This window comes from Lissotriton helveticus, chromosome 10, assembly GCF_964261635.1.
Source record: "Lissotriton helveticus chromosome 10, aLisHel1.1, whole genome shotgun sequence".
Lineage (NCBI taxonomy): Eukaryota > Metazoa > Chordata > Amphibia > Caudata > Salamandridae > Lissotriton > Lissotriton helveticus.
In genome coordinates this window covers 397,631,602-397,657,849 of record NC_136071.1, presented here as the reverse complement: position 1 = coordinate 397,657,849, position 26,248 = coordinate 397,631,602, and the positions used below count along the sequence as shown (strand labels likewise).

Genomic DNA, 26,248 nt, shown 5'->3' with positions numbered 1-26,248 from the left:
ATTACTATTGACCCGTTTTAGGCTCAATACTTTTCATCGACTAGTGTCATTTCCACATGTTAACGACTGGTCTAAGAATCTTTCAGCATGTCCATGTGACGATGTTTCCTCCCAGTCCCCGATACATATTGTGTTATCTTGTAGATTTTATATAGAGCCTAGAAAAACTTGGATAATCCCAAGTTTAAAAATGATGGGACTACGTACCTGCCGTCCAGCCTTTTTAGCTCTCCAACTTGCTGAGGACGAGTCGTACACAAAAAGTGTTGCCTGTTTTCTGAGATTCTGTGTCAGGCACAGAGCAAATCTTGGCTAAAAGTAGTCTCTACTCCCTCAAAGAACTTGGTTACATGCAAGAAAACTGATGAATTGGAATTTGGAAATTGGAAATATATGTAAGAAAATTGAAAATTGATGAACTGGAATTTTAATTGTATTATATACTATTTTAACATGTTTTAATTCCTGGTATGATGTGTGATAATTATATTGTTATTCTCGTATTTTTATGAACTTTTATGGTTTTCTTCGAATTTGGAAACCGAATAAAGAATTTGAATTGAATTGACTCGGGTTTGCACTTGTACAGTATGGTAATTGGCCAATTATTGATTTTTTTAAAAACATATTTGCATGGCTTTGTGAATCTTAGGGGGAGAATTTTACTTTATATATTCCTGTAGATCTGTGAAATAATGCTAGGGAGTCCTTAAATCACCGGGTCTGACACCACCCTGCCTGTCAGTTCCCCAGTACTCTGCTAGAGTGCTTGAAGCCCGCCCATCATGTGCCATGGGTTGGTTTGCCTGTCACTCTAAGTTACCTGCTTCCTATTCATGTTCCAGCTTATCAGTCTTGGGTTTGTCTATCCCATGAAGTATTTCCTCTTTACCATCTCTTAACAAAGCTTGCGAAAGCTCATCTGGCTTCGCGTTTACTCGGCCCGGAAAGCCTTGATGCTGGTGTTAATGGAAACAAATACTAGCCTTGATACCCACAAATGTGTATCAAAAATGGAATTTAAAAGTTCGAGCCGCCTGAAATCTGCTGAACCACAACTTATTTTCACAAAGCGAACAGACACAGAGAGAGCAGTCACTGTTACTAGTGATTCTGTAACAACAAACTAAAGGGCAAAGGATGCGCCGAGCAGAGGGCAAAAATAGGATTAACATTTTTTTTCTTTCACGAAAACGAAAGGCACACAGTTCAGTGTTGCAACTGCAAAAAGACTACGCGAGGCCTTGTAGTTTTTGTAAAAACTGATATAGATATTGCCTGTTGGTTGGCTCACGTTTGAAGATAAGATATGAGTCTTTCAGACTTGTAAATAAAATACAACACCTCTTATCAGTAGATCAGTAATGGACAAGTGGAGGACCCACACGCCACCATATCTCACATTTCTGTCTTCCTCAATGACCGTATGTAGTGAGTGGGTTATTCTGTAAAGAGGCTCTGAAGTGTTTATTTTATGTTCGCCAAGAATATCATTAAACGTGTTTGCTCGTTTGTGGATCTGCTCCTGCTAGGCTTCAGTCTTCAGGGAGATAAAAGCAATGAGTTGTTTCAACAAAGTTAGGGTGGTGATTTTGAAGGGCCTGTCTTTTGCAATAGTTTAAATGAAGATGAAACAAACTAGGTTTTTATTTTCAAAACAAATAAAAAACGAGATTCAGGCGCACTCTTTACTGCTCTTGTAGCTAACTTGAGAGAGGAAACACTTCCTCCAAGAAAATAGTCAGCAAAAAACAAAAATATGAAAGCCTGATGCGAACATATGTTTGGTGAGCAAATGTAGTTCGGAAAGTCAAGCAGGCAGAGACATGCCTACTCAACTACTCATGTAGGTCCTTATTTTGAAAATCAGTTTTTCCCGAGGTGCTAATAGTATAGGCAGGTGTCCCAATAGTGTGAGGTGCATACGTAGGGGTTGTTAGGGCTAGAGTGTTTTGTGTGCTGTGCAGTATGTCTACAGGTCAGCTGCCAGCGTTACCTAGTTCAGTGTATACATGTGGGTTGCTGCTTGCAGCAGTGTACAGTGTTTGTATACGTTAACCGTTAGGGCTGATGCATAGTGTGTATATTTAAAGGCTGTTTGTCTTACAGTGTACCATATGTGTGGGGGTCACTGTGTGCAGTGTCTAGCAAGATCTGCCAGGCTTCATTGTGCTTTACTTAGACAAAGATGCAGAGTACACGCTGAAACCATGTGTCTCAGTACTCGTATACAACAGTGACGTCATGCTCATAAGCTGCGATGGCCGAGTGGTTACTTTGTTGGGACTCGAAATCAAATGGGGTTTCCCGTGCAGGTTCGAATCCTGCTTGCATCGTGATGAGATTTTGCATGAACACCATTCGGTTTAGTTAAGAAAAGGTTCACTTCCCGTTTCGCAATCCTCATCGAGTCACAGAGTTAAACGGCAATTACGCAATCTAGATGTAAACAATGAGACATTTCCACACCCAGAAAGTGTTTTAGAGAGCAGGTGGCTCGAAAGGGTTCGTAGTCTGGACCTGTCTTCACCCATCTTAACGAGTCACGAAAAGAAGATTTTTTTGCAACAACTACAATTTTAATGAAGCGTGTCTTGTTTAGGCTTTTGGGCTCTTTCTGACTACACTCAAGGGCCTGTTCCCAGAGCCGTAATTAGGATAAAGAGAGTGGAAATGCGCGGTGACTGATTACCGTACATCTGTCCCCTGCCACAGACTTTGACTGATGCATGTTGCTGTTTTTATTAATTGTCTGAAAGCATGCTAAAAAATAAGCGATGGCAACAGGGCACTGCTGGTACATGCCCTGTCCTTCCATTACTTATTTTTTAGGTCGAGCCTCTGCGCCTTATAAAGGGATAGAAACACATTGCACGTGAAATGGTGCCAAACCTCCTTCCAATGCTCATTCGAAGCCGAATATCGGTGCACAGCTAGAAATCTTACTCCCATGGGATGACAAAATTAAATAACACATAATTACATACAACATAATTACACTCAACTCAATACAACATTAATACAATCCCCATAATATCACTCAGTGGCACGTAATAACACACCACAAATGTATAACTACACTCAATACAATATACATGCACTGCATATAACACTCACTACCACATAATTACACACCACATAATAACACTATACTCAATGCAACATCAATACACTCCACATAATACCACATATAACACTTTTTATTACCACTTTTCTATATAACACACATCAGCCACAATAAACGCATAAGGTCCCAAAAGCGAGATATATTGGCTATGCCAATGCTTGTGTATCCTGTTCCCAGTTCTCGCTCGAGAGACTTTGCATGTTGAGCCGGTTTAAGAGACATTGCCCGTTATACAGGCCAAAAGACTTAACAAGAAAACTAAGGGTTGAGTTAAAATGGGATGTAATGTTTAAAGCGGTCCAGTGTTCTACCCCTGCGTGGGCCGGATATGTCGCACCCACGCGCCCGGCCCAGGCGCTAATAAAAGCAGGGGGGTGGTCGCACGGGGTCAGTCCAAAGTAAATTAAGTCACGGAGTGGGTCTAAGTTATTTATAGCACTCTCCCATGCGTGCCCCGTACGTGTATCCCGCAGGGCCTTCTCAGTGGGGAGTCGCCTCGCCACACTATATGTGCACGGGGTCCAAACGTCCACTCTCCCTGGTTCTTCCCTTTCTCCCTGCACGTTCATAGGCTGAAATAATTCTAAGATTGGCAGGCCTGCTCAAACACTACACAAAGGCATTAGCAACATAAAATAATTCCATGAAGCTCATTCAATTGGCAGAGGCATTGCACTTTCATTTTGACACAAGCCACGCGTCAAGGCTGGGCGGAGCTCCGCGAATCCAGTCGTCGTCCAGTAAAACCAGAAAGACGTCGTGCGCGCAATCTGACGGGGCGGCGGCACGCTGATAATAAACATCGGGAGTTCATGGAAGTTGTAGGTGCAATGCGAGTGCGAACAGGCCCTGGAAGAGCGACCTGAGTGGATAACCGATAGTGTGGTGGGCGGTCACACTGCGACTTAAGAGGTGGCTTCCCACCAGCATCAAAACCAATCGTGATGCGCGATGGCTCAGAGTGGCATCTCATGGGCTCGGCTCTCTGTCACAGGCAGAGCCGCTGGCCTATTATAGGCTCCGAAGGGGGGTGGGGTGTTAACAGAAAATAAGAAAATAACTGTAGACCCGGACTCCGGAGTGAAAGTACCGGAAGAGAGCTTGAGCAAAGGGATGGAGGCTGCGACGGTGAGCTAGAAGACTGAATGGGGTTGGACTCAGGACCAAGGGCGAGGGCTGAAAAGTGTGTTTTGTGACCCGAACGAATAATCTGTTAATGTTGTGGGGGTGTTCGAACAAACTATAGATGGTGAGCAAAAAAGGCTGTAGAAGAGATAGCCGTGAGCCATAATGTATGGGGTGAATAGTTTGCTCGTAAGGGTGAATTGAGCCAATAGTTTTATGAGCAAATCCAAGATTCTACCTTCCAAAGTAGGGGAGTGTACCATTGGCCTGTAACAAGTGCTTGGTGGGGGAGATGTTATAAAAAAAAAACATGGTTTGAGGAAGGAGAGTTTCAATAGCCTTTGGACTAAACCATGAGTTTGGAGGCGTCACTCGAATTCCGTGGGTTGAACGCCAACCATTTGGACAACTGGCAGGTCACAAAACTGGTCGGTGATTGCACAACCACCACCCTAGCACAAACACATTAATAACACCTATTGGATCGAACTGTAACAACGTGCTCTCTGCTCCGTGTGCAGAGCGTGACTTGACACTTTAAGGGACCACGGAAATAACCATAAAACAGCTATGAACCAGTAATGCATGGGTGGAAGCAAAAGGTTAGTTGGTTTTAAGGATTTTGTGATGTGAGGGGGGATTTTATAGCGCACTATCGCTCCTGGGAGCATCTTGGCGCTTTGACTTGTGTACTCAGAGATGGTGAAGATGATATTACCATGTTGCCGTTGGGATCTTATACCAGTGTTTTACAGGTAGTATCTGCCAGGCTGTAAATCCATGTTTTGAGGGATTTTCTGAATTTCCTTTCACAGGTGATTGCACGCATTTGATGAGGCAGTTTATTCCAAGCTTTCGCCCCTCTTACTGCTAACATTTTTCCTCCTCTAGTGGCGAGTCTGAATTTTGGAATGGCCATCAAGTTAGCTGTTGATGATCTGAGATCTCGAACGGGGTGGTAGCAGTTGAAGTTTTTTGCAGATATACTGGGCCTTGTTTATGAAAGGCCCTAAATGTAATTGTTAGGGCCTTAAATAATATACGTTTTTGAATAGGAAGCCAGTGGAGCACATCCAGTGCTGCAGAGGCTGAGGTTTTTCTGGGCACTTAAGAACTAGTCTTGCTGCAGCATGTTGGACCATTTGCAACCTATGCAGGGATGATTAATTTACCCCTACATACAAGCTGTTGCAATAATCCAACCTGGATGTGATTAATGCCACTGCTAGAGTACGTCTGGCCGATAGAGGGAGGAGATCGAAAAATTTCCTGAGACCCTTTATTAAATTGAAGCATGATCACGCTACTTCTCTTATCTGTTGTTTGAAGGATAGTGTCTCGTCAAATTTGATTCCCAGATTACGCGCAGCTATGATGGTGCTAGGCGGAGCCTCTGCCTCTGTTGGCCAACAGGTCTGAGGCGAAAAGGGATTATTTTTGCCAAAAGGCAAAATTTCTGTTTTTGCGGTGTTACATCTCAGATGATTCTTATTCATCCAGTCAAATGTTGCCTTCAGGCAATCCCTCAAAGAGCGCTCTGCAATCGCCGGGTCCTCGTCTAAAATTAGGACTAATTGGGTATCATCGGCGTATGCTATTGAGCTGATGTTAAAGGAAGAAATGAGCTCGATCAGTGGGACCATATAAAGATTAAATAAAATGGGGCTCAAACTAGATCCCTGAGGTACTCCTGACTGGACTTTCTTTTCTTCAGAACAGTACTGCCCTAGTATGGTAATCTGCTTTCTTTGTGTTAGGAAGTTAATAAACCATTTCAACACGGTGCCCCCTATACCTGCACTCATTAAGCGATGTAACAGGATAGCATGGGACACCGTGTCGAAGGCTGCAGATAGATCTAGCAGGATCAGGACTGCTCTTTTGCCCTGATCCAATGCAGCTCTGATTGATTCCGTAGAAAACAGCGGGCCGATTCTGTCGAGTGGTGTGCCCTAAAGCCGGCTTGGTTTGGATGGAGAATATCATTTTCCTCCAAATATGCTGTGAGCTGTTTATTAACACAGGTCTCTGCAAGTTTACTTACGGCTGGAAGGAGCTAAATGGGCCGTAGATTGGATAGTACTTTATTTAGTATACAAGTACGAATCCGTACAGATGGCCATGCAAGATAATTCGCGGGGAGAGCCGAGCCTGTGGTCTAGCTTAGCTCTAACAGCCTATATACGAGCCACCGAAACAACTGTCGACATCAATTATGCAATGCAATACAATATATTGTAAATTACAAATGTTATACGGTGTAAGTCTGGTTAGATAAGTCATTCAAGTATATATGTAGAAGTATTATTAATGAAACGGTTTTTTTTTTTTGTTCACCTATGTTTCTCATTTGTTAAAGAACAGCGCCTTTCCAATAGCCAACTACACCGTGCATGCTGAGATGTTTAAGGATAATGTTAATATTGCTAAATTAATACAAACGAAAGTTCCAGAGTTATACGTGCTGTTTGTCCAAAGCCAGGATTGCCTGAGGGTTCCCACACATTGTGGGTCTGCTTGGTATCACTCACGCCTGCATATTGGGCAACTACGTATTCTTAAAAAGTATGCATAATACGTTTATGACTGAGGATGTGAATAAATAACCTCACTCATTGAATAGAGCTTTATGTGTTTGAATTTAATTCTGATTTTTTTTCTTGTACTCAAGTTATTCTTCAACTGGGACCCCCTCATATGTATCCTTGAACTACCAAGGTCCCAGTACTGTTGGGTCAACCCTTATCTTGTAATGGTATCCATCAAGCAGCACGTGTATAAAACACTTTATTTAACGATAATACACATTGTATTGCAACATTTAAATAGCGCTTACTACACCTATGTGGGGCTCTGAAGCACTTGTCTACATGAGAACCAAGCTAAACCGTGTGGGTGGGTGTTTTTATTTTGACCCTATGTAGGAAGTGTGTATGATGTTGGAGTGTGTATGATGTTGGGCATCATGACCACTGAAGCGCGGTTATCGTGTTATGGGAAACAGTGTGCTGGATGAAGGGTGAGAGATAAAGGAGTGCAGTATACTTGTTTCTAGTAAACTGGTAGCTTTGAACAGATTTGCCAGTCTCTTAAGTATTTCTTATGATCATAGTCCATATAGTTGGTTACTGCATGGAAATGTCCATTTTGAGGTATTTTGTTTAATGTTGATGGTCCTGAGCAGGTAAAGGTTGGACGAAGGTAATCTCTACCCTAATCTTACTGTGAGATGACAAAGAACGGCCATCATAGTATATAGTTTGTTGGGCCCTGCAGAGGTGAACTTAAAGTCCGCTGTTGGTTAGTGACATGTGGAAATCTCATAATTTATTCCATGCCTTTTCAGTTGGTGATGGTAGTGAGTGGTTTATTGCTGTTGACTGGAACAGTACGTGATAGTGGACACAGCACTTAGCAGTTTTGTCTTATGTGAGTTAGAATGCCAGTGAGTTTAAGGAAATTATTATGTAGTCTGTATGAACTGCAGTCAGCTGCATGACTGCTGAGTGTCACGGTATTAGCATCAGTGTTGGCCAAAAGGGTTATATGTTGCATTGTAATTGTGTTTATATAGTACTTAACTACCCCTGATGAGGAGAAGAGTTGGAGCGCTTTACATAAGACAGCATGCTGCTCTGGAATCTAAGGTCAGCATGTATATGGTGTTTACGTAGCACAAACCTAGCCATAAGGCAGCAGAGCCAAACGCTTTTTAGGTCTCGCTAGCGAACGCAGCGTATGCGCCGCTTCGCCTTGCAAGACTCTTTTGTTGCCGCTTTCTGTGCCGAAGGGAGACCGGAGATGGCACGGGCGGACAGGAGATGTGCAAGCGCACGGACAGATGTGCACTCCGTACGCATGCACATCTCCTGTCCCCGGACGCTGGCAGCGCGCGCATCGCACGCTTTCAGTTTCCCTGCCCCCGTCAGCTCCACGGAGCCAGCTTGTTCTGTCCCGTCTGTCTTTTCTCCTCTCTCGCTCTCCCTTTCCCAAACTGTCTCTGATGTGGAGACTGGGCTCACACTGCCAAAGTATGTAAAAAATGCATCTGCACTCCTGAGACTAGGGGGGCATTACCTGGTCTGTAGTCACATCACACAGGCTGATGCAGTGTTTAATCTCCCTGCTCTTGCAGTGTTGGCCTAACATAACACCATCACTTCAGGACAGAATAATAGTGCACCAGGGAGACAAATGCACCGCTAGGAAGACAGGGTCTCACATTACCGAGTTCCTGCTTCATGCAGAGATTTTAATTGTTAGAAAAGGGGCACAAGATCTCTGGTCCCTAATGAATGGTTCTTAAAGTGGCACGGGGAAGGGCCTGGGCCCTTAAAAAGCAGGCCTGTTACACTGGTGCCTCTGGGGTTACTGCTTCTAAAGAATTACTTGTGGATTTGTTAACAAATACAGCAGTACCTCTAGAAGTGTTTCACACATGGCTGGGCGCGGACATGCGACACGTTTCACTTTGCTTCGGTGATTATGGGAGAGACATGTCCAGCTTTTTGTTCAGCTGCTCTGGAAGCTGTTTCTCTAAAGGCATTGTTCCGTGCATGATGGCTTTGCATAACATAACACAGCATGACTGGTCTGGATGTGACATGATAAAACATAACATATTTAAGATGAGGATAAAAGAAAGCTAATGTAAACAATTCCTCTTCATGATCGTGTGCACATGGGTACCTGGACCATTTTTCAGAAAAGGGCGGTTCAGTCCAGTTTTCAAAAGCCTTTGCAGACATAACCACAACTAGAGCGGGTAATTTGTTACTGGATAGTAACTGTTTCTTAGAACCTGGATGTTTAAAAGCAGTTTATTGTTTAACAGTATTAGAAAGTACCATCGTAACTCTGTAAAACAAGCATTTGACATTTGCATTGCATTTAGGAGAGTTTGAGCTATTGGTATTGTAAATGGCAATGCCTTTTAATTATGTGTTTTGAAATCCTGCAAGCGGTGCCTAAATACTTACAATCCATGCTTACGTGAATGAATCGTGGCAGTTAAAGGGGCACAGTTGCAGCCAGCCTTGTTTCTCATAAATAACGACTATAAGCACAAAGTATGTTTACACACCACTTGCAGATTTTCAAAACACATTAATAAAAGACATTGTCATTTACAATGCAAATAGCTCAAACTCTCGCAAATGCGAAACCTATTGCATTGCAAATGCTTGTTTAAGTGGTTATTGGGATCAATCATGGGCTTTCATGGAAACCATTGTTTGCATTTATTCCAGTTTCTAAGTGGTACATTAAATTAAAAGGAGTTGGGGTGATCTTTGGTTGGTAGATTATATGTGTATTCATGCAGATGGTTGGTAGTGTAAATAAGCTACAGGAGATTATGTATTGTTGGATTGCAGGGATACATCTTGAAGGGAGAGGATATAGTCTTTGAGATGAGACGTTGTTGGTAGTGATAAAGGACATTTGCTTTAGAGTAAGCTGTGCTCAGAGAAAGGAGGCATGCAGCGGATGGAAAGTAAGGGACGGTTTATATGAATGCAAAAAGGAGAGGAAACAATTGGAAGGTTTAAGTCTTAAGTCAGTATTCATGGGGATACACAGTAGGGATTTGAGATTGCATGTCATCAAATTGGCCCCGATTCTGGCTTGGGAGAGCACCATGTGAAGCACCCACTGTGATTTCCTGTCACAAATTTGAAGTGGTTTTTCGAATTATCGCCTTATTTAATTTTGGATGCAGTTAAATAATTGTCAGTAGCTGCTCAGTTGTACGAAGGCAAATCATTTACTGTGTGCTTGAAATTAATATTCAGTTTTTGGCGGCTGAGTAGCAATTCACCAACTACATACATGAAGATTCTGAGATGAACAGCTCGAATGACAAGCCTACTTAATCCCTGGAAGATTTAGAAGCCATATGCTTAATTGCATTGTCAAGCCATTCTGAGTAAAAATCATGATTTGTGAAAATACTTGCATTACAGATTGTGTCAAAGCTGGGAATAGCTACTCGAGGAATAGTGAAAACCTGTGTAACAAAATAATTACCACCATATTTATCATATATCTTACACGAGGGCCCACGGTGACTTGTGGACCAGACAGGAAATCCTTTTTTTAGCAATCATCTAAAAGCGAGAAGAGCCAACTTTTCTCTCTGCCTTATCGGGGTGTGGAATTTAATAAAGTATCTACTTGTCCATGGGCCAGGTTGCTTCATAAATGTACTTGTCCTGTAACAAAATCCACTTATCCCTTTTGTGCCATGCAATGCTGTGACTATTTATGGCAGCAATCTCATTACATAAGAGCTCTGAAACAGGCTCTCTGATTATGCCAGGGCTCCTTCCATAGTAGGGTTTGAATACTAGCAATACCCTTATCTTGCCACGTTTCTGCAGATCTACATACTGGCGCTGGTTGTAGGGAAAGTGAACTTGCAAACACTCAGATTTTCGCATGAGCAAACCTACACCTGCATATTTGCTCATGCTAAAATGCTGTTAACAAATATTTTTAGGAGTACTATTTCTTGGCCTACTTCTGTAAAGTCTTTTGAATTCACGAAAGTTGTATTTCTGCACTAAATGCAGGGACATGAGTGCACTTTTGAGACTTTATTTAATAATTGGGCCCCTAATTAGGTATGGCGTTAATGATGGCCTTTTTGTCATCTAAAATTCAGTTTCAATGTTTATGATGACGGGGACCCGGCAGCTCCCACACCAATAAGGTTGTAAAAAAACCAGCCAAAATAAGTCAAGCATTGACAAAACCAAAAGGCTGACCAACAATTTTAGACCTATTGGCTTTACCAATGCTTGTTAATTTTTGTTTCCCATAATCTTATCAAAACTGGTTACACTGATTTTCCATTATGAATATTTTTAGGTCTCGCCTACATAGTGCACATGCGCTGCATAGGAGGGCCTTTAGCCATTGGTCTTCACTTTTCAAGCACTGCACTCATGCTTGTGGTGGCATCCACCTTGTGGGAGCGAGCAGTGGCACGCCACAAGCACAAGTGCAGTGCCTGGAAAGTGAAGACTGTTCTCCCAAGCGCGCGCACCACTCGCAGGCTCACCTCCTGCTCCCCCTCTCTCTTCACCTGGCCACTCTCCTTCCTGTATTCGGTGATTGCAGGGGCCGTGCCTGTTTTAGTATTGGGACACTTTGTCTATCCTCGCTGCACGTTTGTGACTCTCTGTAACGCACATACCGGGCGCTGCGCTTTTTAAATTATTAATTTATTTCTCGCATTCCTCCATCTTTTAAGCACTGCGCTTTAATTATATTTGCAGCTTTAAAGCGCGGTGCTTTCATTTTATTTGCAGCTTCAAAGCTGCATCTGCTCCACCTCCCGCCACCAAAAACAAGGTGCATATTTCACGCTCCTCTCACCTCTTCATTAGCTGCCGGTCAAAAGCCTCTTTTGTCCATGGTGATCAACCCGCCTGCCCTCCTCCCCTGCAGCACCTTATCAGTAGCCCACAACGAATATTCACAACACCAGAACGAGTTGTGCGGCTGTCAGGACCCTGATGCATGCGAGTCACTGCTTTTGAAAATGTATGCTGTTATAGTGCAACTGAGGAGATGCAACAAGCTTAGCTTCTGTATTTTCATTCGCTCAGTCAGATGTAGTATAGTGTGGCGAAGATGCTGTATGTTTGATGTTATCAGAACAGCTGTGCTGAGCCCTCGCATTGGGTAAACACTTCTCTATGCGCCAATAAGCAGTTTGCTGTAGCAGCGCTGCATGAGATGGTGTTGTTTTATATGGACGAGTATGGCTGTACTGAGCAGGCATGCTGCTCTTCAATGCTTTAGTATTTGAATACAAAAATTCAAACAAACCTTCCCTATTGTTCTCCTGTGGGGCATGGAGGATCAACAGAAATGCTTTATGAATATGGAAGCTGCCACTAAAGATAACAGCAGGACAAGTTGTTTGGTGTGGCTGGCAGCAACTCTGGACTCCATACGCCTGGGCTAGCTTTTTTTACGAGGGGAAATTATTTGATTTTTATTAACGCTTTCTGCACGTTTCAATGCCAGTTTTTAAGCATCCGAAGCTTTGTAGTTTTATTTTGGCGCTACTCTTCACTTTACCAGCGTCCATGCATTTACCATTATGTTAATTATTGCTTTGGCTGCAGAAGCCTCACAAACACGTTTATCAGAAATCACTCCAACACATCTCTACCCCCTTCCCCCTCGCTCCCGAGGCCATGCATACAGGACGCCTGGCTGTGAGCCCCTAGGAGTCTCCCATCCCTGGGAAAGCCTGATCTGGTTGTAGCCTAATTTCCCTGATGGCTATCGCTCTGCATTTAGGGCCTCCTTGTTAATCCGCATTTGTTGTAAGTTCTTCGGCTCCTCCTGTCGCCACGCATTTCAAATGTACTTTTTGGGGTTGTTTATCTGCTCCTGATTGCACGCATTTCCTCATCTGCACACATTGCAAAAACTGTTTGTTTCCTGTATATATATTTTTTTAAACAAAAATATTAGCTCAAATACTTGGTAAATTATTAACTTCCGTTCTTCAGTCCTGCCAAGTATCACGCATCACGTGTGACACTCACGCATTTCAGTGCGGTGATCCGCATCACCGCACTGAAATGCTGTCACGCATTTTAATGCCACTGAATTGGGTGCTAGCGTGTAGGCTCTGCTGTGCTGCTCCCAGGAGACTTGCCGCCAGCAGGCAGCGTTGGCTCATAATAGTTCAGGATTAGCTCTGCATTGTAGGTCTGCTGCAGTGCCGTGCTACAATGTAACAATTTGCGGCCTCCCAGCGCCGCGCGACGTGGCAGGCTGTCAGTCACTGAGTGACACAGCCCACACAGCCCACACTCTCCCGATTACAGTAGGGTGCTGGGGCGTGTTCATTAAATCCGGGTTGTGACCTCACGTGCAGGTCCTCCTGCACTGACGTCGACTGCAGGAAGTGAGGTCGCCAGGGAAGCGCCGCGGCGGTGGGGGAGATCGTCGGAGTAGAGTCAAGTTTGCAGGCTGCAGCAGTGCTCAGTGATGAAGATTAATTATGGCCCGCGGCACTGCATGATCGCGTGCGCTGCGAGGAGTCCGAGTCTGACTGCAGTGCAGCCGATCATGTGCTGACTGTGCCAGTGCCCCTGCTGGCCGTTACCCAGTCACTCTGACTCACCACGGGGTCATGACCCCGACCGTGCGGCCCACCGTCGCGGCCGATGGGCTAGACCGGTGTCTGTTAGTGTGAGAGGACACACAGTGAGGGAGGTTTGACTGAAGAACACCGACCATCACCGACTTTGTTCAAGTAAGTTTTTCCGTACTGTTGTGAGTTTTTCCTTACTTAGTTTCCGCCACTGCTGGGCAGAGGCGATGGCAGTGACTTCACGTAAGTAACTAGTAGTTGCTCTGTACTACAGTACTACCAGGTTGTGGCTGAGGTCAGGTCCAGGTCAGCGCAGGCCACGCAGGATGATTCATTTCAATTTCCTGCCTGCCGGGCCCCCAGGAGTTTTGCTCCTGCCGTCGGAGAGTTTAATTATAAGCCACGACATTGTGGCCGTCCCCGGGGTTAATCCCCAAATTGGGAGAGCAGCAGGTGCTCTGTGCTATGTGCCTTTAAAAGGCACAGGCACGTACTACACACTGCACTGCATAAACTACTAGCTTTCACGCACCCCTTTATGAACATTTCCAGCACCTGTCTGCAGCCAAGGAGGTGACAGACACTTCAGCGACCCAGGCATTTGCATCAGTTTGGCTTTATTTTACCAGCTGCACCACCCAGCCTTGGTAAGTGTCAAAAATGAAACCCTACTGCGCTGATTATAAATCCTGTTACTGATGGAGTTTTTGTCAACCTACAGTTGACTCGCCATGATTTAGTAGAACAAAGGGTTCATCTCTCCTGTAAAGTCAAAACGTGTACTGTGTACCATGAGCCAAGCTGCATATTCGGCAAACTGTATTTGAGAAGGTTGGATACCTGTGAGGTATTTTTCATACAAAGATATTTTTTTATTACTTGTGGAACTTGACCTAAAAAAACGCCTGAGAGTGGGCTGAATTCCTTGTCTGTTTAGGAGTTAGTGTTCAGGCAACGGTCCATGATGATGCAGTTTGCCTACGGAGTACAGTGCGACATTATGCAGAAGCAAGGACTCGGAAGAGGCGGTGGCCGGCCCATAAACAAAATGGCTCGCCTCGCAACTAGTAAGTGTCACTTTGGGGACAATGTCAGCCGGGTATTATTAATCCTCTACAAATTTTCTTTTTAGCAGCAGCGCACTATCAGCTGCCTGCTGGTCAGTTACTTCTGGCTGAAGTTCTGCCCTTGTTCGAGGGTGCAGCCTGCGGCCTGTGACCTTACATGTGCACCTTAGCCTGATGCTACCTTGCCCAAATGAAATGCTCAGGGGGTGCGTGCTAGTGTCTGCTGTCGTGATGACTTGTGAAAGTGCTGTCTCACATTTAGAGATAATCCTGTGTGTGTATTATGGTACACATTTTGCCAGATGTACATTCACAAGCTACAGAGTGGGTTCACTGCAGGTTTCTTTGTAATCTCACATGTGCGGCGATGGCAAGAGGGTGAGTGCACGTTTGCCTTATAATCTCAGGTGTGAAGAGGTCGATGCACATCTGTGTGTACATATACATTTGAGAATGTAAAGTCAGTGCGTTTCAGGTGTATGAGTGCAGATTGTAAGTTAAGTGTAGACCGTGATCCCGCCTCCGCGAGTACTGTGTACGTAGTGTTGACTGGCGGTGACTCCTCCGTGAGTTTTCACCATAATACTTCACCCCCTCGGCCAGACAGCAATGAAATGCTGCTTCCCGTGTGTGGGCAGTTTGCTGCCTGTCTTCATGGCGACCATTGGGAGAGCAGACCAGCTCTTACAGTCATCTCTGCTGAGGCAGGATCTCAAAAGATCTGACTGCCTCTAGTGCTGTGCTGAAAGACGATACCACTTGTTAGACGCTCGGGTCTGATAATTAATGACTTCTGACATGATGTTAATTTACAGCGTTAACAGTAATAGGCACAAATGGATGATACCACCTATTGCTGAACGGCGTTAGTGATTGAGAGGGGTCTTTGAACGGCTAACCCTCTGATAACAGTTGCAGAGGAAATAAAAGCAAGCTTTAGCAACTGAAGTATTTTTAAATCTTTAATTCCAGCTCTGATCATACAAAAAAAACATACTCTTAGCAGTGCAATTCAAATAAATTGCTCAGCCTGTATTAAACATTTATAAGATACCTAATTGGGGGGGAGGAGCCTAGCTCGCGACCGAGATGGCCGCGTTTTAGCTCGGCTCCGTTCAACCACCTGTTTTCTTCGATTATCCTGTATTTCTCCTGCCCCGGGAAGCCCTCCTTGCGGTGTTTCGGTACCGCGGGCACTTTGCGGACACTTACCCGTTGCTCCGGTGATCCTGGGTGCTGTCGATCCTGTGCGGTGGTCCCGCTCGGAGCCTTCGGGGCGGACTGGCCTGGACCTCCTGGCAGCGACGGGACGTGACGGAGCGCGATGGTCGGCCCTTGCTGGCGCTGTGGATCTGGTTGCGGAGGCTGATGTGCGAATAGGCCGGCTGTGCCCGTTGGCGGACCCGACTGGCCTGGGCCTGGGGGTGCGGACGCTGCCTCCTGCGGGGGAGCCTCCTCATTTATCCGGCTTGGTCCCCCCCTTTGTTCCCCGGCCCGGCCATTTTGAATTTTCCGCCCGGGCTCGGAGAACGGGGCCGGCGGCGCGAGGGGGCCGCCGAACATCCTTCTTCTGGTGGGTCTCCTTCCTGCCTTGGGGCGCCCCGCCGCAGTTCGGCTGACCTCCTTTTGCTTTGGTGTTGCTCCGGCCGGGGCCCCCGACGACCGAGGGCTTGCTGGGCTCCTAAGATGGCGGCCGACCCTGAGAGTCTCTGCCGGGCCTGGGCGAGCACTGGGGGCCCGCCACACGGCCCGGATGTCGGATCTTGTGAAGGGTTTCCTGCACTTCAAGTTATCCTGGATGCACTATACTCCTGGCGGACTTCCGTGGCTGCACCTGTTTCCCCTGTGGAGGCGGACCCACTTTTTGATTTAGGCGGGCCCCCATCGTTGGATTTTGCTTCCTTGTTGCAGGGTACGGCTGGTGTGCTCCTGGTCTCTGTGCCTCCGGCGGAGACCGCATCCTTGAATTGGAGACTCTCCGACGCCCTTCGTCGTCCTGCTTTGTTGCCTCGGCCGCTGGTCTGCGGTCCATTTGCATCCTGTCCAGGCCTCGATGATCCTTTCTGTTTCTCATCGCGTCGGCTCCCCGGCCGGGACGCCTGTGCCGACCCAGCTGGGCTTGCCTTGTTGGACTTGTCCATAGAACTGTGCCTGCGGTGCGAAGATTGTACCGTAACTTTTTTATATTCTCCGTATTTTCTTTCACGTTTCTCCTCAGGACTGCCGCTGGATTTCCTCCTGAACCCTGTGTCCCTCGTCGTGTGGACTTTGTTTGTTTGGATGATTACAACCTTGGACAAAAGCGGACAGGGCTGAAATGACTTCTTATATGCGGTAGTCTTGTTTTTGATCTATGACCGACATGTGCTGTTGTGATGTTGCGTAACTTCGTGGGACTCCTGAAACTTTTCCTGATTTCGTTTAACTTCCCGTGGGCTCTGCCTCTCCCCTTTTCACAGGTGGTGGGATGGTTGCAGATTATCCTGTTTTTTGCCCTCTCCCGTGTGTGATGTTCCTTCCCTTCCCTGGCCCTTCTTTTTGCCTTTGTTTCTACCTTGTTTCTTTCTCCTATATTTCGGGTTCTATTTTAGGGCGACAGGCACGCTGCTGGGGGGTTGGCCGTAGCCTTCTGCAGGGGTGTAGGGTGGGCTTGAGGGGTGGGTGGGGGGGTCTTTTGCTGTTTTTGGGGGATCTTTTTCCTCCTTTCTTCTCCCTTTTTGGTTCTATGGCCCTTGTGTATCCCTTCTTTCGGGGCTCTGTCTCGTCGTCTGTCCCCCTGGTGTCTTTCTGGGGTATTTTTCCGGTATCACGATGATTCTGATTTGCTGGGTGTGTTTTTTGTATTTCCAATGTCTATTTTGTATCGGGTTATGGTTTTCCTGTTTCGTCGCCCGGGGGTGGGTGTTTGGATAAGAGTCCCTTCCTTTTCTTCTTCCCCCTTCCTTTCCCCCCCCCCCCCCCCCCCCCTTATGCGGGGTTCCTTTCTTTTATTGGGGGTCCGTTTAGTATTGTTCTTGTATTTGGGTCTTTTTCTGTGCTGTTTGGTGGGATGGGTGGGAACTGCGGTGGGCGGGCATTGGACGGTGTGTGCGATGGCCTTTCCTCATGTCTGATGTTTTGACCGGTGCTTATTGGTATGCCTATTTCGTGTTTGTTTCTCCTGTGTTTTTACGATCATTGTATCGCTGCCCGCCGCGGCCCCGCCCCTTTGGATTGTCTCTTGGCCCGCCATACTCCTGTACTCCCTAACCCGTCCTTTAAAAATAAGAAAACTACCTTTCTAATTCTTATCTCCTGTGATCGCTCTAAGATGCTTGTTATTTCTCCTGTTTCTTTGCCTTTGTATACTGTGATACTCTGTGCATTGCTCCTGACATTCGGCTCTGTGGTGGCCAGCCCGGTGGGTTGTAGGCCCGTATTTGTGAGCTCTTTCTGTACAATAAAGGTTTTCACAAAAAAAAAAAAAAAAAAAAAGATACCTAATTGAATGTGTAATGACACCACACTTTTCAGTGTTTTTAAATAATCCCACATGAATTCTAAAGGAGGGGGAGGGGTTGGATTTCTGTTATTTATATGTCTCCCTCATCCTCATTGCTTAATTTTGCTAGCTAGAAAGTGTCACTCATAGTCGTTGAAAAGTCACTCATAATTACACTGACATTATGAAGATGTCACACATAGCAATCTGAAACCTTGACAGCTATGGTTCTTATCATATACTTTCAGAACTAGTGTCATAGCAATATCAGGATATGTGTGCATTCTTTTTCACAGCAACTTGTAGATAATATCAAATTCGGTAGCAGCAGCATGCATTTTATAAATGCTTGACGGGTTTAGGTGTTCTTTTAAATTGTAAACATTTCAACCTTTGTCTTTCAGTAATGATGTTATTTAGGTAATTACACATTTTAAAACATGTTTTCGTGCCACCAGCACGCAGATCAGTATACGCTAATGCTTGTATTTGTCACCCCGTTTTAGCCACACCCCCCCCCACCATAGACAAAGCAGGCCTGGCTACGTACATTTACAGCTTGCTTGCTGTGCTTGTCTTTTAATATTGTTCTTTCAAAAAAGCAAATGCTGGCGGTTTGTTACGACTTCTTATGCTTCTTTTAAAAAACAATTCTTACCCCCATGCACCATTCTGTTACTTTAGTCCACTCTAAGCCGTTTAATTTTATAGGCTGCGTACATTTAGCATTAACACAATTATTCCGTTGGCTACAGAAGCCTCTCAATTACGTTTACTTTTGTGAACAAACCATTCTGTTTACTTTGACAGGCTGCAGAGGCATCAACTCCTTTTATGTTTATTCACAACAACCCGTTTCTACCATTCAGCACCCCAACATACACACAGGAGGCCTGGCTGCAATAGCTCTTGCATTACTGAAAGCTTGCACTATTGACTTTGCATTATTGTTTGCATTGCCAATAGCTCAAACTTTAAGTAATGCAAGACCTATTGCACTGCAAATGCTTGTTGGGAAATACCAGCATACATCAGCACATTTTACTCAATGATGCTGCAAAAAGGCACCTAAAATGTTACAGTACTTTAGCAAAATGTTTTTGCATTTTTTGTGAACATTTTATTTGGAAAGCAAAGAATCATCCATCTTCAGTTCAAGCTTCTGCATATATTTGCATCTAATCAGAGAGTATTCTGGGAGCAGTATATATAACCTCATATTGCTAAACACGCGTGTACACATTTTTATACTGGAACCACTTTCCGTAGTACAGTCTGAGCTAACAACATGTACTTAGAGCGCTCACCCTAATAATAAAGGTTTTGCATTAATGAACCTTCAATACGAGTTTGAACAGCGTTAACACATGGACACACATATTACCTTAACTGCAGGCAATGCCTTTCCTTGATCCATAATGTGGTACTGTTAACTGGCAGTCAAAGGGTTTGTGATGTAGGGGGTTGGGCCTACTTGTCACAAGGACGAAATTCACATAAAACTTGTTGCCCTTGACCCCAAACAATATGTCCTGGGCGTTGGGCTATAGGATTTCCACATCCCTGCTTATGCACTGCCAAAGAGATGCAACCTTTCCTAGAAGCGGACCGCTCACTCGGGGTGTGGCATTCAATCATTTCCCTTAAACGAACAAAACCAAAGCTCAAAATAGATGTTCAGAATCACACAATTAGTAAGTTGTAGCTAGTGTTGAGGGTAGGTATGAATGGTAACGAAGTTTGTTCAACTCCTCCTAGGAAAAACAAGCCCAAGCTCATGAAGCGTCCGGAAAACTTTGCCTAAACCTTCTAATGATACATTAGAGATGGCAGAGCTTGGCTGCTGAGGTGAGTGCTCATCCCACTCTCAATGTTTTATGGTGGGGGATGAGCCCCTGCCCGTGTGCCCTGCCAGACATAGACCCTGGGTGCAATTTTACAGGTGTTGTAAGCATCTTTCCTAATATCAGCAAAGTGACAATTCCATAGGTAAAGGTGGACTAAAAGTCAGAAAATCAGTGAAAATAGTGCAGTAGGAAAGTAAAGAGTCACGTGTGGTCTAATTGTTAAGGTCTTAAACTTTCTTATACTTCTAACGTCTAAGAAAAAAATAAGGGAAAATCTTAATGAAGTCCTACAGATCCTGTGGCAAAAATCATACTTCCGGTTTGCCTGGTTGTCCGGGTCCCCTACATAAAAGGACCCATAAGAAACTCCTCTTGCAAAGGTTCAATCAGAACAATACAGTCCTAAACTCGACTGCTGGGAACGACAAAATAGAAAGTAATGAACAAATACAGGTTGCTCCTTGCTTAATAATTGACGACATGGAGGCAGATACCCTGATCAGTTTTGTTAAAACTAAAGACATTGTTGTTACTCGCCCTGGCTCCATTCTGCAAACATCTTCGTTTTTTGCACTCTCTAAATGCTCTGAGCCTTTATTGAGTGGAGCAGATGTCACCTTGAAACATTTAAGTACGTCACCTAATGGTAGCGCGGCACAAGATATTTCTTGCTGTGGCAACATCCAACCCAAACTTGACGATACAATCATCGCTAAATCCAGTTCTCTTTACCCATCAGTCACTCTGCCTTTTGGTTGTTGGTTCGTAAACTCAAACTGGGCAAGTGAGGTACTGGGTTTTTCAGAACCGGTACCGAACCGGTAACCCAGCGGTGTCAGGGTACACCCAAAGACCTCGAGTACTTTCCTGATTCAGACCACAGAAACTCAGAGTCTTCTAGGTGAAGTCAAGGATCGATTTTATTGGCTGCAACCAAGTAACAGGTCCTAGAAGTACAACAACACGGGATGTATATTCTCAGGAGACTGCTCAAATTTACAATGTCAGGCTTCTCTTTTTATACGAAATATTGTGCTTTAGGCAAACATTCTTCGAATTTTAGTATACCATAGACATGTTCCCATTACAAAGAAAAAGCAGAGTCATGATGACAAGCCCATCGTTCAGTTTGTCCAGCCCACAACAAATTACCCGGCAAGGCCCAGCATTTCCATCAGATACCGGTGGACCCCCAATAAAAACGGGCACCTCCCCATCATAAAGCAAGTGAGAGAGAAAAGAGCAGGGGCAGGTGTGAGCAAGATTCGGCAGGGTGTGTGTGCGATAAAAAGGGTTTATGGCATGTTATGCCTTGATGCTATCTCGTTCGGCCACTGGGAGAGGAACTGACCAAACAGGTTCGGCCTGGGGCAATGGTTTCAGCTTGCCTAGGTCAGAGAAAAGTCAATTAAGGTGTACGTGTCCTTTGGAATCGAATTTGGCTTAATTCGCTTGCCTATGTGAGGGCAACTCACAAAATGGCTGCCGTACACAAAATGGATGCCAAGGGTTCAGGACGCAAATGACGATTTCGAGGTGAAATCGTCACTCGAATATGACGAAAATGCTTGTACATAGTCATGCTATGATGAAGTTTAATTCTCGAGTCCAGAATTACCTCACGAGTCCAGAATTTTCAGAATTACAAACCCTCCTTTTGCCCTTACATAGGCAATTTAACCTAATCTCATGCTAATCTGAGTCCAGGTCTATATTCCTAAAGTCATTGAGATGTTGCTGTAACATCATCCTAGTACTTAGCTCGTCTCTTGATACAGGTTTCCTTACACATGATGTAGCACAGAGGCCACATATTGCAGGAGCACACTGCACGCACAGACAGAACAGGAAAAGAATGGCTAAGACCATCCCAATGACCATCAGAATTTTCCATCCCCAGCCGGATATCAGTTCCCAGAACCACCCCATTAATGACCAATCTCCTTTATCCACATGAATAGATTCGGAAATCTTATGCAGTTTGGAGATGGCCTGGTACACTGTTGGAGCTTTATCTGGAATGAAAACACAGCAACTCAATTGGATCAATCTACATACCCCACCTCGGTCTGCAAGTATGACATCTAATGCGACCCTGTTCTGAAGGGTCATAAGACGATCCGACTGGAGCTCAGCAGTCAAGTTACTAAGGGCACCAGCAGTTTCAATTACGGTGGACTCAACCACCCTTGTCAATTGCCTTATGTTCCTGCTGTTAACCATGGGTCCCCAGAACGTCAGAAAACCCTTTACAAAGTCCCCAAATTCTTGACCTGCAGTGTCTTCTTTACTCAAGACCCCTCTAACTACCCTTGTCTTTTGGTAATCTGCCGCTGCTGGTTAGGTGGGAGGCAACAGGAACGAAACAAAACATGAGCCCGAAAAGTCAGGGCGCAACCATGTATAGGCTCTATCATGGCAGATGAAATAGGTACCCTTAGCTGCTAAAAATGCAGGGGAAGTCTGAGACCCAAAAACATATGTTTCAGTACAGACACTCTTCCCTAACTGAGCTCTGGGATTCTTGCCAGTACCTTGCAGACATAGGTGACCCTGGGGTACAATCCAAATCGGGGACGATCTCTTAGCTTGCTGTTTCTCACTCAGAGTAGCTCCGTATCCGGTCACGTTCCATCCTATATATGCAAGTGTCTCATCTTCGGGGGTAGTTTCATAAGAAATATCTTCTTTAATCATGTCGACTATACCCTTAACCAGAGCACTATTTTTAGGATTGTCTTTTACAGAACGTAGGGGGTGGACTTCACGAGCATATATGAACATTGTTCTGTATGCCCACACAGAACCATTATGGCTGAAAGGCAGGACCAGATAAGGGATACCTTTATCCGTTGTGTGAGGCATAAGACCACACACCCAACAGTTAGTCGTGTTCATTACAAGTTGGTGTTGGTGCAAGAGCTGAACAAAGGAGTTATTAATAAATTCTAATCTCCTAGCGGATTCATGTTCAGGAAGGGGTTGAAAAGAATGAGGGGAAACAGTAGAAGGAGGAGGTATGGGCGATGTAGTGGGTGCAAATGTCACTTGAAAAGAGAATAAAACATATCCTAATAAAAATATCATCACACTGAATAACATAAAAATGCACAATATCAAAAAACTTTTCTTTGTCATCATTTTACATAATCTGTGTTTAAAGTTCATTTCCTTGGCAGGTCTCTCCAGCTCGAAAAACTCCATCCTCTCTAAAGTGCTGCCCGCGATGGGAGGTTGTTTCTGCTAAGGAATGCTTCTGTCAGTCTAGGGCAACTCCCTTGGACCAACCAGAACTGTCGACCTAACGTCGTCCGCTGCACCCCAAAGACTTTGGGCAATCGCGGCCCTAGCAGCGGAACCCGGATGGCGGTTCGAAAAACAAAAATAAGCAAGTTTCTCAGACGGGAGAGCTGCACTTTCAAAAATAGTACTTGGAGGGGATTTTTTTTTTTTTTATTTGTCCATAGGTCTTGGCCTCAAATTATAGCGCTTTTTTCCAAGTACTGTCTGATCCTGAAACAGGAGTTCAGGCTTTGTAGTGTTCAATCGCTTTGATGGTGATTATGCCGGTTGCAAAATTTCATCACTCTCTTGTTCAGTCAGTGTTCCTTTTACTCGTGCATCACTGAAAGGCAGAAAACGTGGCACGGTTTCAGTCTCTGAGTCAGCGACACCCTTCTGGACCCACTGGTCGTACGGCAGAGGTAAAGGGATCCTCCTGCAGTGGATCCCGTGGATCCAGTTTTTCTTCCCTTCCACTCGAACAGCTGATCTTGTGGAAAGAAGGACGAGGTGCGGTCCGGTCCACCTGGGCTGGTCGTTCTTGGTTCGCTGGAAATTCTTGACCAGCACCCAGGATCCAGGGTCGATCTGATGTCCTGGAGCTTCAGAGACTTGAGGCAGTGTATCATGCACCTGTTGGTGTAAAACACGCAAATTAGCCATCAATTCGTACAGATAATCAAGCAAAACAGGGTGTTCGATTTCACTGAATTTTGTGGGCCTTGGCACTCCCCATACGTTGGCCGGGCGGCCAAAAACAATCTCATAGGGACTAAGTTTCACTCGCGAATGCACAGTCATTCTGGTTGATAGGAGTGCTAAGGGTAGAGCGTCAGGCCATTTAAGACCTGTGCTCGCTTGAATTTTGGCTAGTTTTAACTTAAGCGTGCCATTGTAACATTCTACTAGTCCAGCTGATTGGGGGTGATTTGCAGCGTGGAACTTCTGCTGAATGCCTAGCCCTTCACATACTTTCTTCATCACACGACCCACAAATTCACTCCCATTGTCACTCCAGACCATTCTAGGCATTCCAAATCTAGGGAAGAACTCCTTCACAAGGGCTTTCGCAGTATTGTCCTTTAGGGGATATGCTTCTACCCATCTTGAGAAGGCACAAACGACAACGAGTACGTATTTTAAGTTGTTGCACCTCTCCATGTGGATGAAATCTAGCTGCAAAACCTCAAACGGATAAGTAGGAGGTGCAAAATGGCCAGCTGGAGTTGGGGTTCCCCTACCAGGATTGTGTTTATACACACCATGCAATTCTTGACGACATTCTCTGCACACTTGGGAATTCCTGAATTTTGCCATACTGGAGCCAGCAACTTACAAATCCCTTTCACACTGATGTGAGCCATTCCATGAGCCATTGTAACCACTGCAAGCACGTACGCATCGGGCAACAACCATCTCTGATGCTCTGACAATTCAATACAACAACCATTTGCATCCATTCTACCCGTATTTTCTCTCCACATGCTCAACTCTTTCTCTGTAGCTTCAGCTTGCATAGACTTCACACTCTCTATCGTGTCTTCACACATTTCAACATCACCAACCCATCTTGCAGGGCCTGCAACATACATTCGGCTCATCACATTCCTTGCAGTTTCTTTCGCGATTTCATCAGCAAATGCATTTCTACGACCAACATCATCAGTCACCTTCTTGTGAGCACTACATTTCACAATCGCCACTTGCAGAGGCAAGGTCAGTGATTCAAGAAGCTCATTCACCAGCTGACCATGCTGATTCTTAGCTCCATGCGAAGTCAGGAACCCACGTTCTTTCCACAATCGTCCAAAACTGTGCGCCACACCAAAAGCATACTGGCTGTCGGTGTAGATTGTCACTTTCATTCCTTTCGACAACACACATGCTCTCGTGAGTGCAATCAATTCTGCTGCTTGAGCTGAATTATGTGGGATACGTGCAGCTTCAACAATTGTATGCAAAGTCATGACGGCATATGCTGCAGTCGTATCGCCATTCGGGAGCTTGAAGCATGAACCATCCACCCACAATGTACCATCACATTCAGCAAGAGGAGTGTCCCTAAGATCTATTCTCCCTTTCGTTTCTTCTTCTGTTCTAAGAAAACAATCATGCTGTTCTGAAGCATCTAATTCCTCTACAATTGGCAACAACGTAGCTGGGTTTAGAGTGTTGCATCTTTTTATATGCACATGACTCGCTAACAATGTTAATTCGTAACCTGACAATCGAGCACTAGTTAAGTGCTGTGTCTTGGTTCTGTTTAACAACGTGTCCACTGCATGTGGAACCATAACGATCAAGGTGTTATTCATCACTAAACCAGCAGACTGTCGAATAGAAACAGCTGCTGCCGCTGTTGCTCTTAAACAACTCGGCAATGCTTTAGCTACCGGATCCAAAGTCGACGAAAAATATGCACATGGACGCTGTTTGTCTCCAAACAACTGTGTCAGCACTGACAATGCACAGCCTTGTTTCTCATGGACATACAATGTAAAGGGCTTACTGTAGTTGGGGGTACCTAACACAGGAGCCAAACATAATGCTGTGCGCAATTCAGAAAAACTTTTCTGACCCTCTTCAGACCAAGGAACGGGATTGGGTGTATCTTTACACGTAAATGCCACCAAAGGTTTGGCCAATAACGAAAAATTTGGAATCCACTGTCTACAGTATGATGTAATGCCCAAGAAAGCACGCACTTCTCTCTGTGTTCTTGGCACACTCATTTTCTCTATTGCCTGAATTCTTTCTGGGGTCAGTTTCCTTCCCTCCTTCGATAAGAGATGACCTAAGTAGGTCCCTTCTTGTCGACAATATTGCAATTTGGAAAGTGACACCTTGTGATGCAAATCACACAGATGACGCAACAATGACAACGTGGCTTTTTTACATATTTCCTCAGTATCTGCAGCAACAAGCAAATCATCAACGTACTGTACAAGAGTAGCACCTTCAGGTAAAACAATCGTATCAAGCTGTGTTTTTAAAGCCTGACTATATATCGATGGACTTTCACAGTAGCCCTGTGGAGCTAGTTTAAAGCGGAAGCTTCGTCCTCCTAAACTGAAGCCAAAAATATCCCTGCTCTCCTCAGCAATCGGGATGCTGAAGAAAGCATTCTTCAAGTCAATCACCGAAAACCAGGTGGCAGAAGCTGGAATCATAGTTAATAGGGCAGTAATGTCGGGAACA

The 26,248-nt window shown here is 45.0% G+C and overlaps 1 protein-coding gene across 3 annotated transcripts in view; it reads left to right on the top strand.

Moving 5' to 3' along the window:
• Positions 1–4,064: 4,064 nt before the first annotated feature.
• The window catches only part of LOC144784230 (uncharacterized), a 1,557,451-nt gene continuing 1,535,267 nt past the window's right edge, over positions 4,065–26,248 (top strand). The window contains exon 1 of one of the 3 annotated variants that reach the window (XM_078662879.1): positions 4,065–4,255. In XM_078662879.1, the coding sequence (XP_078519005.1) occupies positions 4,241–4,255 (15 nt within the window). In that variant the 5' untranslated portion in view covers positions 4,065–4,240. The remainder of the gene's footprint in view (positions 4,256–26,248) is intronic. The other 2 variants (XM_078662880.1, XM_078662881.1) reach the window with 2 other exon arrangements.